The 19,169-nt window shown below is 51.3% G+C and overlaps 1 protein-coding gene across 2 annotated transcripts in view; it reads right to left on the bottom strand.

The window, feature by feature from the left end:
* LOC127582358 (tropomyosin alpha-4 chain) overlaps positions 1-18,926 on the bottom strand; it is a 33,281-nt gene extending 14,355 nt beyond the window's left edge. Inside the window, exons 1-3 of one of the 2 annotated variants that reach the window (XM_052037527.1) lie at positions 18,736-18,926; positions 1,998-2,131; positions 784-901 (exon numbers count right to left, since the gene is read on the bottom strand). In XM_052037527.1, the coding sequence (XP_051893487.1) occupies positions 784-901; positions 1,998-2,131; positions 18,736-18,867 (384 nt within the window). In that variant the 5' untranslated portion in view covers positions 18,868-18,926. The remainder of the gene's footprint in view (positions 1-783; positions 902-1,997; positions 2,132-18,735) is intronic. The other variant, XM_052037526.1, reaches the window with a different exon arrangement.
* Positions 18,927-19,169: the final 243 nt, after the last annotated feature.

The following is a 19,169-nucleotide window of genomic DNA, read 5'->3' as shown; positions in this document are numbered from 1 at the left end:
TGCCGGAGGTCCCGGGTTTGGGAGGTGCTGGTGGACTTGCTGAGCTGGTACGCACTGCAGCCAGTGGTACGGGGGTGCCAATCAAGAGGGCTGCCTTGCTCTGGAGCTTCTATTATTGCTTGAGGTGCACTCGTACAAACGTGGGGAGTTTTCCGCTTTCAGAAGCCCTCTGATAAAGTCCCGCTTAGGAGGCTGGAGACACGAGTGAGACTGCAGATGCTGGAATCGGGAGCAACGCAGACCAAGTGCTGGAGGAACTCGGCGGGTCAGGCAGCGTCCACGGAGGGGAATAAACAGTCGACCTTTCAGTCCTGATGAAGGGTCTCGGCCCGAAACGTCGACTGTTTATTTCCCTCCATGGAGGCTGCCTGACCCGCTGAGTCCCTCCAGCACTTTTTGCGTATTGCTCCACTTAAGTTGTTACTGTGCAAGATTCGGTCAGTGTGTTTTATACAGGCATGGACGGCGGTCAGGAAACAGAAGAATCAATGGGGTGGCAGCTGGTGACGTTGGGGTAGGGTCCCAGCTACACAAGATAGAATCACTTTGGTTTGGATGAGGAGATCAGAATATAACATTCCCAGAAAGACATGACTAAATCGGGTGGGACGGTATTTGTGAGGCAGCAAAGAAGCTTCAGGATGATCGAGAGGTTGAGTGAACAGGCCAATAGTAGGTGCAGCAGTAACCTGGGTAACTGCGGCAGGTAACCGGGGCACGACGACAACACCGAGGGCCGTGTTTACACTGATGGCATTGGTACGGCCTCTGCCCGGCGCTCACCTCCTCGTACTTGCGGTCAGCCTCTTCAGCAATGTGCTTTGCTTCCTTCAGCTGAAGCTCCTGCAGCTCCATTCTCTCCTCATCCTTCATCGCGCGGTTCTCGATCACTTTCATGCCTCTGTTGAGCGAGCACAGGGTCCGGGTGACGGCCAGGAATGGGAGCAGAGCACCAGGGCAGCAACATTTCCTAACCGACAGCTTCAACCAGAGGTCAGTGCAAACTCAACCGAGGTCAACTAGTATCTGGTGACGGTGACGTTAACATTCTCCACCAAAGGTGGGCACCACGGGCAGGGCCTCAGACACTCAGGACATACCCCGCAGAGTTTACGTGCTGAGGTAATTCCCAATGCCTGAATGCCCGACATCACCAAATGCCAAGCAGCCAGGCACACACTCGGACATTGGATGAAGTCCAGCCCAAAATAAAGAGCTTTGCTGATCCCCCAAACTAATTCACAGGGAATTACTGACAACCCACAGCACAAAAACAGGCCATTCAGCCCCACTGGCCAGTGCACACCATGGACTTCATTCCACCCTCCTCTCTCAGGACCTGCCTCCACTCCAGTTGGGTGGGTTTCGGCTGGCAGATGAGGCCACCGTGACCCATCAGACTCCACCACAGGGGGCAGGGAGTTCTTAAGAGAGGCAGGTGGATGGTAGTTTGACAGGTGGTTCACTCCTGCTGTTTGTGCCTGGTCTCTGTGGGCTCCCACTGGGGACTGGAGGAGCTCAGGGTCTTCCTGGATACTGCTCCTCCACTTTGATTGGTCAGCGGCAGGGATTCCCAGGAATCAGACTTCAGGGACATCCTTGCAACACATCTGTGCCCTGGAAACCTCTGGCTGTTATTGAGGTCAGAGTGGACCACCTGTATCACAGATGTGGACAACGTGGACTCCCCACCAGTGCTGGTTGAGTGAGATCGATGCGGCGGATATAGTCCCGGGAGTGGGTGACGACACGGGCTCATCCGCCCTGCCCGTGTGTCTGGAGGACTGGGCGGAGGTGGGCTGCCCGTGTGTCTGAAGGACTGCCCGTCCCTCTCCAGTGCTCTGAGGTACACACTGTTAGCAGCCCAAGTACCTGACACGTACAGGGGTGCGGGCTCACTGCTAGCCCCGATTCCCTGCCGCTGTGGGAGCGGAGAGGCTCAGCCATGGTGAACGGCCCCCTGCATGTTACGTGGGGCACAGTAGGGCAGTGCTCACCTCTCGCTCTCGTCCGCTGCTTTCTCGGCCTCCTCCAGTTTCTGCAGAGCGGTGGCCAGGCGCTCCTGGGCGCGGTCTAACTCCTCCTCAACCAGCTGGATCCGTCGGTTGAGAGCTGCCACTTCACCTTCAGCCTGAGGAGGAAACAAAGAGATGGGTTTTAGATCTGGTCCCCTTCCACCTCAGTGTCATCCCCTCACTACTTCTGAAGGTGCAGAATACACAGCAGGACTGACATGGGGACATCTCCTGGGCTAGAAGCTGGGGAACCAGGACGCAGTGATATCAGGGTCTAGTTCTTCATTTCCCCTTCAATCCAGCATACAGTGTCTGCGAAGAGGGGAACTTAGTAAATCCACACCAGTGCTTCCTACTAGGCTATTCCCAATGGTTGGGGAAATAAGGTGAATAGCCAGATAACCCGAGTTTGATCTGCCATATGATTGGTCAGTCTCTTGGCTGGGGGCGTGGCATTGCAACCATCCTTACTGCTTAACAAGTGGCAAACACTTGGGGCGACTGGGACAGAGTCACGAGATTCCTGCGGGAATTCCACACAAAGACAGGACCAGAGTCGAGCAAGGAGCCTTCCAGAGATGAGTGGGAACCCATTCACCACTATAGATTCCCAGAAAAATCAATTTAAGAAATCAGCCTCCACTGACAAAGAAAACTTTCTTAAACACACATGCTGGCAATTTACGTCAGTATTTATCAATTCAAAGACACCAACCCCACTGAAAATAACAAGCCTTTTTAGTTTCCTGGAATGCCTGTACTCTGCCAATGCAAGTTGTAGTTACAGGAAGCATATTACAACTCCTGTCTGTCCCAACAGCACGGTAGTAACGTCATCCTATCACACGAGACATGTCAGGACTATCCACCCTTCCATCAATATCACAACCTTGACCCACGAGATAATAAATTCACGGCTGGTCACAGTTACTGAGTCGAACAAACGCACCCTTATTGACCAGTCCCGTCACAGGTAGTGCCCAGACCGAGCAGGAACCACTGGGTGAGACCAAACCGCCCTCCGCCGTGTGATTGACCAATCACAGCATGCGATATCTACCAACTGGTCCATAACAAGACCCTTCAGGGGTGGGCTTTGGGAGCCACACAAAGTAAATAGACTTCAGCCCTCTCCTGCCTTTCAAACAGAGTGGGTTAGAGCTGGCAAAGCATTTTTGAAGTGTAACCACTAGTGCAATGGAAGAAGAACAGCAACTAACGTACACAAAGAAGTTTCCACAAACCCCAATGGAACATTGAAAGTGTTGAAAATCTGAAAAAAAGAACAGAAAATCTTGGAAACACTCAGCAGGTCATGCAGCATCTAGAGAGAGAGAAAGAGGGTGAATGTTTCAGGTCAAAGATCAGAACTGAAAATTTAAACCAATGGAATATTGATCAGATAATCTGTTATCAGAATGTCGATAAAGGGGCGAACAATGGACAGGGCATCATTTAGTCCATCAGCACCTCCGAGCTTGCCTCACACATCTCGTGATCTATACAGGATCCTAACAAGCAATCTTCTGACAGAAACCTCAATTTGAATAATTAATCTGACTGTTTCCACCGTATCCCACAAGAGCTCATTGCATATGGTGATATGGTTCACCCATCATGTACAGGACAGACCAAATGTCACAGAATGCAGAGTTGGGGACCAGTAGCAGAATGGATTACCAGGTATCTTCAGGGCAGAGATCAGAGAGTGGGTGTAAAGGGCAGCTGTTCACAATGGGAAGAGGCGGGGAGTGATGTTTCACATGGAGCAGGGTAGGGACACTGCTTCACAACTTACATGATTTGGACTTTGGAATCATGAAGACAATTTCTTAATTTGTGGATGATACCAAACTGTGGGGGTGGTCAGTACTATTGAAGGGTTCCAACAAACCTCAGGAAGACATTAAATCTCCAGAATTAGTAAATAACTGGCAAATGAATTCAGATATGTAGTAGTAAACCTTGGCAGTAAGAATAGGTAGAGAATAGTAAATCTAGGTGGGGTAGTGGGACAAAGGGATTTCAAAGAACAAATACATCAATCGCTAAAGGTGGTACCTCAGGTGAGCAAGACCATAAAACAGAGCAAGTTCTAGGGTTCCTTTCTGGAGGGATAGAAGTCCAAAGGAGGGAAGTTAATTCTGAACCTTGGTTAGACCACACTTAGAAGACTGCACAGTTCTGTTCACCATATTTTAGAAGGAACATCCGGGTATCGGAGATGGTGCAGGGAAGATTCACGAGGATGACACTAGAAATGCTGTGGTATACTGGACAGCAAAGGATGAACGGACTGGATCTCTTTTCCTCAAGACCAAATGAAAGCCTTTAAGATGTTTGTAGAGTGGATGCAGAGAGAACGTTTCCACCATGGGGAAGGGCAGAACCAGAAGCCGGCAATACAAGGTAATCACCGAGAAATCCGGTTGGGAATTCAGTCTTCAGAAGATCGGTGAGAACCTGGAACTTGCTGCCACAGGCAGTGGCTGAGGCAACGAGAGTGGATGCACCTGAGGGTGAAGAAACACGAGGGAGAAGGGAAGAGGGTCACAATGATTTTGAGGAGGAAAGATTGTCGAGGCTTGAGAGGAGTATCAGCTCATTGGTTCACTCCGGTGAAAGGCCTCACCTAGTCTGGCCTGTGTGTGACTCCAACCCAAAAGTATTTGGCACTTAAGTGGCTCACAAGCCCCGAGTTTAAAGGGCATGAACTGTGGGCTGTGCCAGGGACACCCAGACTGAACAAAGGAGGAACTTCAAGGACTCTGCAGAACTGCAGCTTTGAGACAGTCACGTGTGGACCATGTGTTTTGTGGCGTGTTGACGTGATCAGTGTTTGCAGGAAGCCACAGGAATGTGAAGGGATGAGACTTGTGCCCGACAGAAGCCCCTCTGCTCCCCCTCCCAGCACATGGTTTGCCGATTCCAATGTCATCTCGCCTGGCACTGGGCCAAGGGGCAGAGTGCTGTTTACTCTTTGGGAGGAGACCGGCCACTTAATCAGAGTATGACAGCCGGCCGGAAAACAGCAAGACAGCCGATTCCTTGGGGAAAAGGCCCCCACCCCCCGAGACTAGATCAATACCAGATCTTAAAAATACCTCCTCCCCCACAGCCTTTTCAATCCACGCCGTGACTTTTACAGCAGAGTTCACTCTTCACACTCGGACCGAGGAGACTCCCGAGAGCAAAGGTATAACAAAAGGCAAGTCCATTACCTCATCCAAACACACCCACTCTGATGAAGCTCTCACTCCTCCCCATGCTGTCCTTACACTGACATAACTCTGGATGCTTGCTGGAGTGGTTCCGATCGCTGATCTCCAGAAATCTGCACACTTTAGTATTAAGTTTGACCTTCACCGGTGATTCAATTTAACACCAAGATATTCAAGTTTTACTTTTCAAGTTTCCTTAACTACATCCATCCACAAGACGTCCAAAGTCGACCTCCATACCAAGCCCACGCCTCCCAGTTTGGGATCACCGATGCTTTAATGTCTCCTGGTGTCTCAGTGCTCAGCACCAGATGCACAGGGCAACCTTGGTTTGCTCCGCACATTGAACTCTGGCCAAGACTCCTTACGACCTCACCCGCTGCCACCTCATCCCCTCTCCAACCCACTCAGGCCAACCGAGTCGCAGCACAGTGGCGCAACAAACCGCAATACAAAGCCACGAGCCAGTCCAACTTACGGGTTGGTAGAAACCCATTCACCACCATCTTAAGAATGGCCCAAGGGAGTCTGATCCTGGCAAGGGGCTGAAACCAAGAGGTTTCAGCCCCTGAAACAGTGAGAAGGGATGATACCAAGAGGTCCATTTGGAACGTTTCAATATGAAGTAGGGTAGAGAGCTGTTGTTTGCAGGCTTACAGTAGACCACCCATCACCCACAATCCAGGACTGGGAGCGGTGGGAGAGGAATCATAGCCAGAGAGTTCCAGATGGCAAAGGAGATAGAGGTGACGATGAAGGTCTGTGGAATAAAGGCGTATGACATGTCACGTAAATAATTCAGCGAGAACTAGGCTGAATATAGTAAGCAGAGAGGGGAAATGAAAAGGAAAATAAGATTTGTAAAGAGGATATGAGAAAGACAGTGAAGGTCCCTAGGAGTCAAAATTCGCAGATGTTTTAAATGAGGCAAGTAATATTGTACCAGAGAGGATGTATTTTTGGCAGAAAGAATGGGAGATAATATAGACTATATGGCGCAGTTCGAAAGGGTGTGCAGGGATAGACGGACTCAGGTTACATCCACCCTGGGGCAGATCAGCCAATGATCATATTGAATGGCGGGGCAGGATGAGGGGCTGAGTGGCCTACTCCTGGCTCTTATTTCCTTGCAGTCTGTATTCTTGAAAGTGAAAGAGTACAGAATGGTCAGTAAAGCAAACGGGCTTTGTTAACAGAGTTATGGGATACAAAAACGGGGAGGTTATATTGTACAAGACAATTCTCCCTGCAAGCTGCTTCACCAATGACCTTCTTTTCATCAAGGTCAGATGGGGGAGGAAGTTCCCTGGTAATTGCACCTTGTTCAATTCCATTCACCTCCTCAGCCAATGAAGCAGCCCATACCTGCATGCAGCAAGACCTGGGGAGTATTCAGACACAGACCGGTAAGAAATTATGTTTGCACCACGTCAGACAATGAGAGAATGTCAAACCACCTCCCCTCGACATTCAATGTTCCCACTGCAGAGTCCCCCACCATCGACATGACCAGAAACTGAACCGGACCAACCACAGAGACAGCAGCTACAAGGTCAGGTTACAGGTTGTGTAATCTATGGCAAGTGACTCACCTTCTGACACCCCAGAGCCTTTCCACCATCTACAAACATGGGATAGTTCCCACCTGCCCCGAGTTCAGCTGCAACAACTCTCAAGAAGCTCGACACTTCAGACTGAGCCAAATCCCCCACTCTGAACAGTCATTCCCTCCTCCACTGGCAGCTGCATTCTGTTCCATCTACAAAATACACTGCAGTTACTCAACCAGGCAAGTCCAACCCCTGAGCTCTCCCACACTGACCAGGGCTGCTGAAGCACAGGAAAACCACCATCTGCAGGTTCCCCACACTGCACACCACCCTGAGTCAGGAATACGTTGCCGTTCCTTCTTTGCTGGGCCCACGGTCCTGCGCTCCCAAGGTGACACTGGGGAAGTAGGACTACAGCAGGTCAAGGCAGTGACTCACCACCACCTTCCCGAGATTGATCAGCAATAAACGCTCGTCTTGTCAATGACACCCACATCTCTAAAATGAATACAAAACAACAGTCACAGACGCTCACTAACCACACACAAACACCCAGAGATATGATACTGCAGTCTACCTCAGTGCACAGGCCAACAGACTAGACAGTAACCCAGTGGTCTCATAGAAAACCCAGGGGTCCCTGCATCACAGAAACCCATTGAGACACTCACAATAAGAAAAACATTACGTAGAACACAAACAATACACACAAAACGCTGGAGGAACTCAGAAGGTCAGGCAGCATCCATGGAGGAAAATAAATTTCCTTCCGTAGATGCTGCCTGACCTGCTGAGTTCCTCCAGCATTTTGTGTGTATTGCTCCAGATTCCAACATCTGAAGCACCTCCTGTCTACACAGAACTCAAAATGGCTCCAGAGACGACTGCAGGCACAAGGTAAGTGAGGACACTGCCAATAACGGTTTGCCTCTACCTCTGCTGAGCAGGGGAGCTGAGCTGGCGCTCAACACAATTGTGGAATGCAGCACCTCGCTTAGGGCCCACCTCATCAATTGAGACCCTAGCAGCTCTGCCCCATTCCCTGCTGCAACACTCTTTTCCTGGGAAAGGGATGACTTAAGCAGCAAAGGCCAGACCTGAGTGCCTGGAACTCCCTCCGGAACAATGTAAATGCAGCCAAGTCAGTCACTGCAATACCCTGAGAGTTAGCACGGTGAAAGGGCCAGTTGCTCCAACGTCTGGCTGTGGGCATAGGGCATCCCAGAGGGAAATGGCGAAGTTCCATTATTAAAAGGGTTTTCACAACCTGGGGGCATCAAGTGCCTCGTGGCCAATGAAGTACTTTGACAGAGCAGCCTGTTGTAGAAAGGGGAAGTAGCAGTGAAAACGGGACGTGTCGAATGACGAAGGGGTGACTAATGCACAAGAGCAGAGGCCCACTATTCTTTGAACAGTGAAGGATTTTTTACAGTTATATCCACTGACTACAACAGGGGTATGAGAAACTGTATCCCCAGCAGTCATGATCTCATGGAATATGGAGAATGGCTGGATCACGGCCTGGTACAGAAGCTTCAATGCACGGGAACACAAGGGGCTACAGACAGTGATGGACTCAGCCAGTTCCATCGCGGGTACAGTTCCTCCCAGAACATCTATAAGACGCAGTGTCTCAGCAAGGCGACATCCCTCATCAGGGACCCCCCCCCCCCACCCAGGCCGTGCCCGCTTCTCGATGCTGCCATCAGGCAGGAGGTACAGGAGCCTGAAGACCCACACCTCATGGTTCAACAACAGCTTCTTCCCCACTGCCGTCAGGTTCTTGAACCAACCTGAAAATCCCTAACACTGCCTCGGATGATATTTCTTTTTCTCTCTTAACTCGCACTGGTGTTACATTTATTTTGTTGAGCAAGATATGTATAATTTACATTAATTTAGTTTTGTTAGGTTATATTTGTCTCGATAGACGCTTTTGTCTTAGATACATGAATGATAGAGAAATGGGGAGCTATGTGGGAGGGAAGGGTTAGTTAGATTTTAGAGCAGGATAAAATGTCGGCACAATATTGTGGGCCGAAGGGCCTGTACTGTGCTGTAGAGTTCTCTGTATGCCTGAAACATACTATGCTGCAAAAAAAAAGCTAATTTTCATGGCACTTATACCCTGGGTATGTATGCCTACAACAATAAACTGGAACTTGAACTGGAAGGTAGGTGAAGCTGAGTTGGTTATGCCCCATGTCTCCTTACATAGTCTCAAGTTTACACTGGCGATGGGCAATAAATGCTGCTCTTGTCACATCTTCTGTCAGACACCCACACGCCCAAGTTCTTACGAAGTGCCATTTCCCGGGAGTGGCCACCTGCCTGGTTGTCGGAGTCACGAATTCAGGGGTGAAGGACACAAGGTTCTCCTTCACGAAGAACGGTGGGATCTGCACGAGATGGGTCCGAATTAAATCGAAACCCATTCTTTGTGAAACAAGATGCAGAAGTTAACACCCTGACAACCAGGCGGGCAGCCACTCCCGGGGAAACACAAGCTCAAACTCGGACGATAAACCAGAAGCCCAGGGATCAGTTTCGAGTTGTAAGGAACACTTGTGGTTCACCCTGCGCAGGGTGTGAGCTGGCACCGTCCCTGCCCATTCTCCCTCCCCGCACCCAGCTAGCAGCCGGGGGGGGGGGGGGGGGGGGGGGGGGTCACTCCAGCACCTCCACAAAGGCAGGAAGTCGGATCCTGTGAGAAATCCTCTCATGACACAGCTGAAAAATCAGTGCCAGGAAATGACAGACTCCCATCCACACCAAACACTAACTGCAGCAAAGTCGCCTTTGCTTCAAAATGGTCTCTGCCAATTAGTTGCTAGGCTTTAGTGGAAGATATCATTACTTAATAGGATTAGCCAGTGTTCTCAGCTCAAGAACAAACAGCAATTTCCGAAAGATCAGGGTCAGCCCAGCATCAATAGCCTGCCCCCTTCCTTCCTCCCGGTTTCACCAATTCCTTATATGGTAATGCTCAGCTCAAGGAGGGAAACCATTGCTTGGGCTGAGAGAATCAGATAGAAGCCTTGCATTAATCTGGCACCCACATGATAGAGGCGGAAAGAGGAGGCAAAAAGCCCACATACCAGAGATGCCAATGTTCTTACATGTTTGCAGGCTTGTGAAGCTGCAGATCCTTTGAGATCTCTCAAGCAGTTCCACTCCATTACAATGTAACATTCCCCGCCCCCCATCTCCCCATCTATTCTATAAATAGAGCGCTGATGAATGGGGCTGTTTTCCCCAGGAAAGGCTGACACATTCAGCCAACTCACGTCCAGGTTTGATTGCATCATCCTGGGGTTTTTATGGATTTCAGACAAAGTAAAAAGAGCCTGGAGCTTTCAGCAGAACTGCTCAATGTCACATCAGGTTTCTGTTTTACATTAAACAGCCTTTACATTAAGAACATTTCCCACAAGCAGTAGGCTAAGGATTTAACACTCTGTACGCCACAGCCCGACAATCAGACCCAGGAGCCGAGAACAGCTTGCCATCCGGGTTAACACCATGGCCCAAGTTAAACGGCCGGGCCTGACAGACGTTTACCTTCAACGTACTTGGTGTTATTTAGGCGAGGGGAGGAGGGAGAGGGAAAGGCAGGGAGGGTAACTCCATCTCCTGCTCCAGGGCACCTGATGATGGCAACGAACAGGGGCTTAAAAGTCAGGTAAGTCAGGAAAGCGAAGGTTTCTGTGCAAGGAATTTTAGTAATGAAGTTCCGACTCTACTCAGCAGAGAACATTCGGAGTAGTGCAATTACATCAGCCTCTTATCGAGATCAAGCATCACTCTGGAATTACTGACTGGAAAGCTAATAAAGTGCTCATTAACTTCACCACAAGTGGACAGAGCTGAATTATTAACTTCTTACACACTTTGGCAACGAATGACTGAATCCTGAGTCAATGGAAGTGAACAAGGTGTGGGCTCTCAGCTTGGTTATCTGAGCTGTATGAGTATTCACTGGGTGACCGAGGAAAGCTGTGCAGGAGGTCTGCTTTCATTTCAGGAGATCAGCAGACCATTCAGAAAGTCCTTAGTGTGAATTTTGCAAGGCAGAGCGAGGGTGTGCGCGCTACAGAGCGGACGAGGCTGGGTGGGAGATGATTCGCGTGAGGCACAAACGGCAAAGATCTGTTGGCTACACATTCTGGCTCAAAAACTCTGCCCATAAGGACAGCCCCTCTCACCACATTTCCAGCTCATTACTGGCTCAGAAGAGTCAGCCCGCGCTGATCTTAACACTGTATCCACCAAAATATTCTGTAACCAGTTCACTGGAATCAGACTAGATTGTGGTGTACAGGATCATGACAGGATTAGACAGGAGGAATAGAGGGACCCTGTCCCCGCGAGGGGATGGTTCTAGGACCGGGGACTAAAGGAGCAGAGGGGGAGGGAACATGGCGAAAAGCTTTTCTGAAGTAAAGCAGAGATGGATACGATCTGGAACTGGTGGGAGCACGATCAAGTCAGGTCTTCCAAAGGGAACTGGACAGGCACTGGAGGGGAAAGAGGGGCAAGGTGGAGGAACGGAACGGGTGATTCAGCCTAGTAAGCACCTGTGGGCCTAATGGCCTCTTCTAGGCCATGTGAATTCTACAATAACTTCAAGAGGTCCTTCCAAAAAAGAAGCATCTTTTCATAGAACGTCAAAGCCAGCTACCAATCCTTCCACACCAAGGATTTGGGGAACAAAATCGTGCTTCTTCCCTCCCATTTTAGAGATGTAACATGTTCCCCAAGAACCGACAGTGACTACAGCACATCACTGCAAGAGCAGGACACAAAGCACAGAGTGCCAAGACCTTCAAACGCACAGCAAGGTGTTCAGATAAAGAAACCATGGACACCCGTTGGACTGGAGTCACTGTGTACGTAGACACAGCCCACCATCCTGCTTCTCCACATCCACCTCCTACGGACTGGGCGCTCCCTCAATGCAGTTGTGTTACCAATGTTTACACTCCTTCGAGGGTGGGCGGTGCCCTTGGCTCGACTGTTCTGGGCAAGGTGACATCAGCTTGGTCTACATTATCCCTATACTTCTAACTGAATGCAGAACAATCATATCAGTGGTCAGCCTCCTCTGACTGTGAGAACATGCCCAAGAACATGCACACTGCCCTCGTTCCACAGTAAGAGTCCTGTGGAATAGATGGAGACTCAGGAGGCCACAGACGCTGGAATCTGGAGCAAACAATCTGCTGGAGGAACTCAGCAGGTCCAGCAGTGTCTGTCGGTGAGGGGGGGCGGGCAGGGGGAGGAGGAATTGCAGTTGTTTCCCTCTCCCCCCATACCGGCCATCTCCCCTCGCAGTCCTGATGTCAACAATGCTGACACAGATGCTGCTTGACCCGTGAGTTCCTCCAGCAGACTGTTGCTCTGGTGGAAGGGGTAGACTGCAAACACATCAGGGCTGGCGGCTTCTCACCACTTCTCCACGTGGAGCATGAAACACGGCTGTAACGTCGGAGTGCTGCCCCCCTCTGCTCCCAGGTTACCCAAGGCCCCACACGCTTCTGTGGCCACTGGACCCAGCAGATCCAATTGGTACCTGGCTGCCCCCTCCCCCTCCCACTGGCTGCCCGCCCCCCCCCCCACCCTCCACCGGCCGCCCCTCCCCACTCCCCTCCACCGCCCACTGCCTGCCCCTCCCCTCCCTCCTACACTGGCTGCCCTTCCCCCCTCTGCTGGGCTGAAGAACATGTTTGGATCCTTCTGAGGATTTAGGGGAATCTAATTAAAGTGTTCAAGTTAAAATAATTCAACAGAGCAAATACTGAGTATCTATGTTCTCTTCAAAAGAAATAGTTTAACTTTTCATTAACCAGAGATTGCTCAGTGTTTTCTGCTTGTATTCCCTAGGATTCAGAAATTAAACAAGGACGATCGATCAAAGTTGGAGTGTGGTCAGTCAGGGAGGCTTCCGGAAGCCCCAGTCCACACAGAGCACCGGGGATTGGGAATGGTGGCCAATGGCTCTTGAGGCTGGAGACTGACCCTCCATGGATGGGGGAACCAAAGATCTGGAACCAAGATAGAAGAACGGAGCTGTAGAATAGATCACCTGCAGCCTGCGTAGTGGGAGACCCGAGAAGCTCAGTGCTTTCGTCCCCAGATGCTTCAAAGTCTGTGGCTCTGTTAATAGTTGATTCAAGGCAATGAGTCTCCCACGGGCACCACAAGCCAAGGACAAGCCCACTGCTCCACCGAAACCCATGACACCAAGGCCAGACACTGGAAGTGTCAATTAGCTGGATCCCCCATCAAAGCAGGCAGTCACCAGTGAGAGGGGCTGTGCCAAGGGTGCCCTACGCTGCTGGGGGCAGTGCCAAGGATGCATTCTGGTGGGTGTAAAAGCAGGCGCACTCCAAACACCCGATTGGCTGTGCAGCTTTGCGGCACTGCTCACCACAAGCCCGTCAAAACACACAGGGCGTGGGTATGTAACAGTGCTGAACCAAGGAAGGTAGCCCCCTGCAAGTTACAGGGACGTACGCAGCCCACAGAGAGGGCGCAGGCAGTACAGCGACCTGTTGGAGGTCACAAGCCCTGATGGCTCAGTCAGTAGAGTATTGGACTTTTAATGTGACGGCTCAGAGCACAAGTCCCCGTTCAGCCACAGGGGCTGCTGCTGCCGCCGCCCCACGGATCCAGCAACCCAGGTTCCTTCCTGACCTTACGCGGATTTCCTCTCACATCCCGAAAAACACGAGGGCTGGAAGGTTAACTGTCCGCTCCAAATTACCCCTGGTGTAGGCAAGTGGTAGAATACAGGGGGAGTTAAGAGGAATGTGGCGAGAACAGGTCACAGGGAAAGGTAGTGGGGAATGGGACTGCATGAACCTGATGGCTGAATGGCCTCCTTTGTGAGGAGATATGGAAATGTCTCATAGGCAGTTCACCACAACACGGGTGTGCAACTGGTAATGGCTGCCTCGCCTCTGGGAGTCCAAGCTCCATACTGTCCCAGGCCCAGATCTGGACATTTCAGGGCCCCAGTGATTGCCAGACAACTGGCGGCAGCGAGGGGCCCTAACAGAGCCACTGGAGCCGACCCAGGAACAGCCAACTCAACTAAATCAGGCACATGGAGCCGGTGCGGAGTTTGACCGCTCACCGCCTGTGCACACGGAAGGTGCCGAGACCAACACAAGCCAGAGGCCAGGTCACACAATGACCGAGTCTGATCTACCTGGGCCTCCCTCCAGTGAAGAGGTGTTGGTCTGCTCTGAGATGCAACTCCCATAACCTGCGCAATGATCACTGCTGACAGGCACAGGAACCTGGCCCATGCAGTAGGGCCTTGTGTCAACTTCAGGCTGTGACCACATGTGCTTAGCACCAGGACAAAGGAAAGGGGGATCCCAGGGGTCTGAGGGGTGCTTTTGGTGAGCAGCAGAACCAGTAGCTCGGGATAGTGCGCCCTGGGCAGTGGCTGTTTGGTGACCTCACGTGGTTTGTCACAACCCCAGAGCCACTGTTTCAAAACTCTGACCAACGTCTGGTCACATTGCATGCAAGGCAAACAGACAGAGCCCCTCCCCCACCAGCCCTGAGCTCACTGAAGTTAAACACTGAGTGTAGATAAGGAACAGGATGCCTGTTCAAACCTCTTCCTCGACCAGAACATGCTGGAAAACCTTAACAGCTGGCGAGTTACTCATTCCCACTGCCAACTCGAGCCTACTGTTGCAATAGATTTATCAAACAATGCAGCTTCCTCAGTACAGATCAGCAGGATGACCTATTTTTCATTACATTTTGGGAGCAGGGGCTGGGGTAGAGTTCGAAGCCCTCACTCAACGTGCAGGTTACGATGTGTCAGTGATATCACAGATACCCCCATCCTCACTGACTACGGCCGGGGCTGTGTGCTGGGAAGGAAGCACCATTGTTTGGAGCAGGAAAAGCTCCCAATGGGCGTGTATGCTTGGGAAAGCAGTCAAATACCAACCGAACCGCAGTATGAAACCCTGAGGGTTAGTATTGAGTAACCGAGGGACCACGGGGAACTCTCAGCAATCGTTTGCATTGGTTCTGCTGCATTAACTGTTAAATCATGGCCCAGCTCCAGGGAACGGTTAGCTGGCCACACCAAGTGTCCATCCAGCAGCTGCAATGGGCCCAGGCTGGAATTCGGAGGGCCCAGGTAAACAGAGTGGGGGCCCCCGAGCACAGCTGGGGCACCTACACATTGAGGACACTTGAGACAGTGGCAGAACTTGGCTCCAAGTTTTGAACACGTTACCCAGGACTGAGGGAGTTCTCCAGCCCCTGATTTCAGGCGAGACTAACTCAGGGGGTGCAGGAGAGACGCTGCTGTGTCCGGTAACCAGCCATTTCTCAGCACCATACAGAGGGAACCGAATCCGCTGGAGACAGCCTTGTGCCATGGTGGGGATCTCAGGAGGGAGCCGAAATGGACCACCCACTCGGCACTCCTGGCCAATACTCACGTGTTTGGCCTCACCACCACTGAGGGCTGGCACATTCTTGGAGCTTCCCCCCACCCCCCACAACACTACCTGTCTACTTGTCCACTGACCAGATGCCCATAGGACTGTAGAGCTCCCAACTGATCTGCTGCTTCCGAGGATTCTCAACTGCCTAACACATGTAGCCCTCACTGTCCCTTCCCTAGGTTGGCATCTTATTGCTTCAGGTAAGCCTGGCACTGCTCCCAGCAAGCTCTTCTGCACTCCTCATTGAACCAGGGTTAGTCCCTGGGGTTTGATAGTGATGGTAGAGCGAGGGATACATTGGGCCATATGGTTACAGATTATGGCGGTGTATTTTCCTGCTATACTGAATGGTTATATGTCCCACCTAACACATGGAGGGTGCCCGTGGTGTGGAGATGGACTGTTTCAACAGGACTGTACGGTGGTCACTTCTACCGATGCATTGGCCACAGCTCAACTCATGAGGATGAGGTCAAGTTGGTTCATCCTACACGTAGCTTCACAAATTTTCTGCCTCAGACCCAGTTCTGACTCGACCAGCTCTGGTTCTGCCCTGGAGATGGACATCAAAGTCCCCACCAGAGAATACTCTGTGCCCTCATGACTGTGCTGCTTCGGCATGGAAGAGCACTGATTCATCAGCTGAGGGAGGACAGTGCGGGTGATCAGGAGGAGCTCTCATCTGAAAGCTATTTGAACACAACTTTTAGTAATGCAAAACTGAATCTACAGGGAGTCTCGAGCTCAGGAAGTGTGATAAAGTGTCTGTGACAGTCACTTCTGTGTTGCCTTTGACAGAAAGGCATAAGTGACCGAACAGAGTTTCAGGAGGCACTGCACCATTTACACACCAGAGGTTCTGTGTTGTGGACCCCACTGCCCAACCCCAGACTGGAATACCATGGAAATGTTGACCCAAGAAAGCTCTACCGAACTGGATGGATACCCATTACCTCATCCCATCTGCTTGGTCGGAATTCAGTTTCATACCACAGGGGCAGAGTTCAACACATCCCCTCCCATGCACTGCAGTTACTGCATGCATCCTGCCCTGGGCCATCCAGCCTCAAGCACAGCATCACGATGGCAATGTGAAATAAGGATTTCAGAACCTCAGGGTGAACATACAGCAAAGGATTCTCAGCACTTTTGATTCCAGCAGCCAAATGTGCAGAGCAAGATTCCACAATCACTGGCAGACGCCAGGCTGCGGTCTCTTGTTCTGCTTTGGAAAGTGCTGTAGGATATTCCACACCCAACTGAGAGGCCACTCCATCAACGTTTAAACTCACTGCATGAGAATGTCTTCCCCCTCAGGGCCACAGTAGTTTACACAACAATGACCGGTGAGTTAAGACTGGTTGTAGATGGTCAACAGACACTGACCCCTCTGGTGAAATATTCATTCGCAAAAGATACTTCAAATTATCATCCATGTAACTAATGAGCACCCCTCATCCGAGCCACATGGTCTACACCTCCCCCGAGTCACCCCACATCACCATCACCCCATCTCAAACCCCAAACCTGGCTCGACCCTCCCCATTCTGCAGCTGTTAGAGCAGATCACCACCAGTCACATCCACCTCTGGGTTCACCGACTGCCCCAGCACCCGAGCCGGATACCATGGGTTTGGTTCAGTATCTGGACTTCCACACTGGTTGAGATCTGCAATTCTCCCAAAGTTACCTCCCACACGCTTCCTAAGAACTTCACTGGCCAGGATCCTGAACTGAACAGTGCCAGGACTTTGCACAATGCAGAGGGTCACATGGCCAAGCAAGAATGGGACCAGCCCACGAAACCACCAGCAAACCTCTGACTGACAGCCACACCCCAGCTTTGCTACCTGCCAATCTTCCTCCGTGATTCTGACACCCAACATTCAAACTATTAAAAAAAACATGCAATTTTTTTCCACCAAGAGCTATGGCTGGCAGAGCTCATCCAGCAAGTTCAGGCCACATTCAGAGTCCCAAACCTGCAGGGGTGTGAGTGCAGATACTAACAAACCCCAAATTTGGGCCACAAATTCTCCCACAAAACAATCCACCCCCAGTCTGTGCCCGGAGTTTATATCCCAGCAATTCACCATTCTGGTCAGCTTGTCCATCCCACTGCCTGCACTCCACAATCTCCTCCCACACTGTTTCACCAAGTCCACGGTGTCAACCAATCTGCCCTTCAAATGGATTTAAGCTGTTAGTATCATTGACTCCTAGTGAGGAGTTGTACAGTTAACCACAGTGAATAGTTCTCCTGAACGCCTCACATTACTGACTCATACTTTTGTCTGGCTTTCGGCTCAAGTGGAAGCACTTTCCCCACATCTGCCCGTTCAGAAGGTTGATGTGTCTGGCCCGGAAGGGACGGCAGTAATCGGCACCTTTTGGTTTTGCACCAGTTATTCACTTTTCCTCTATAATATGGAGGCCTGCACATCACACAGGATCTGTTCAAGGTTCAACACAACATACCTACCCCCAGGAATGCAACCACTGCTTTTGTGACGTGACTGGTGACACCAGAGCTCTGTGAACCAGAACCTGTTCAGACACTGCTCCAAGCAGTGGCGGCTACCTTTATTCACACCAAGGTGAATCATCGCACACTCACCCATCTCAACGTTAATTTTCTGATAACAGGCCTCTTTCTATCTTGCTATTTTGCCAAATTGCTCCTTTGTGATAATCCCCAACACTGTACAGACCATAGATTTTGACACTGTACTTCCAACTGAAGTGAAAATTATCACTGTAACTGGTGAACAGTGGTTCCAAGTGATTACTCTGCCAACCTCGGACAGTCTGACATTCTCATTCCACCCCCCACGTCTCAACTTGGTTTTACAACTTGCTGTCTACTCATTCCCTCGGCAGTTTTTGACCTTAGAGAGTGGCAAAGCATTGTTGAAGCCCTTGGTCTTACTGAACAGCAGAGGAAGCCTGAGGGCAAAGCTGGCCGACTTCTGCTTCTGATCTTATCTCCACCCTTACGGCATCCTTTTAGTTTGAGTAGTTTATCTCAGTACATTTCATCTCGTTTATCTGATCACCATATACGTGTCCAGGTGGACGTGGAAGACGCCATGACTAGTTAAGATTAGCCAGATTTAACCAAAAATCTGAACCAAAATTATCCCCCAACCAAGATTAGCAAAATATATCAGGTAGCCATTGATTGCTGGAGCTCAGGCAGGCTGCAAAGTGTAAATTAATGGCCATGTATCCACTTTACAACTGCCCCTCTCCAGAGAGGGAAGCCTCGCTCACTACCCCTCTCCCCTCCCTCCTTTTTGCAGGGAGACTCTAGGTCGCCCCATCATACATGCCCCACAAATGGTCCGGCACTAGGACCCGGGGGCAGCCCCTACCGGCCACCGCCCTTCTCCGTGAGCGCTGAAACATCCCTGGTGCCGGCGCCGCGCCTTCCCCGGGTCCCCCCGCCCGCTCCGTTCGCACTAACTTGCTCCCGCAGCTGGCGCTCCGTGTCCAGCTCCCGCTGCAGCCCCTCGGCTCGGCCCTCCGCCTCATCCGCCTGCTGCTGCAGGCTTTGGATCTTCCTCCGCACCGAGTCCAGCGAGGTAGCTCCGGCCATGGTTACGGGTTCGGGCGGCCCGGCGACTGTGCTGGGCGCTGCTGTAACGGAGGGAGGGGCCCGGCGCTGCCCCGGGAGACGTGAGCCAATCAACGCGCGGGGGCGGCCGCACGGGGCCCCGCCTCCAGTGACGTCATCGGGGGTCCCAGACTGGAATATGGAACTTTTCTCCTTATTTGGGAATGAGTGGAGAAAAAAAGGGGGGCAGGGTCCCCCCCCCACCCCCACCCCCACCCCCACCCCGGCCCGGGGCTGCTGCGGGGGCTGTCCCCTCCGCACATCTGGCCAATGGGGAGCCTGCA

The sequence above is a fragment of the Pristis pectinata genome, chromosome 24 (genome assembly GCF_009764475.1).
Source record: "Pristis pectinata isolate sPriPec2 chromosome 24, sPriPec2.1.pri, whole genome shotgun sequence".
NCBI classification, from domain to species: Eukaryota; Metazoa; Chordata; class Chondrichthyes; order Rhinopristiformes; family Pristidae; genus Pristis; species Pristis pectinata.
This window is presented reverse-complemented; position numbering and strand designations above follow the sequence as displayed.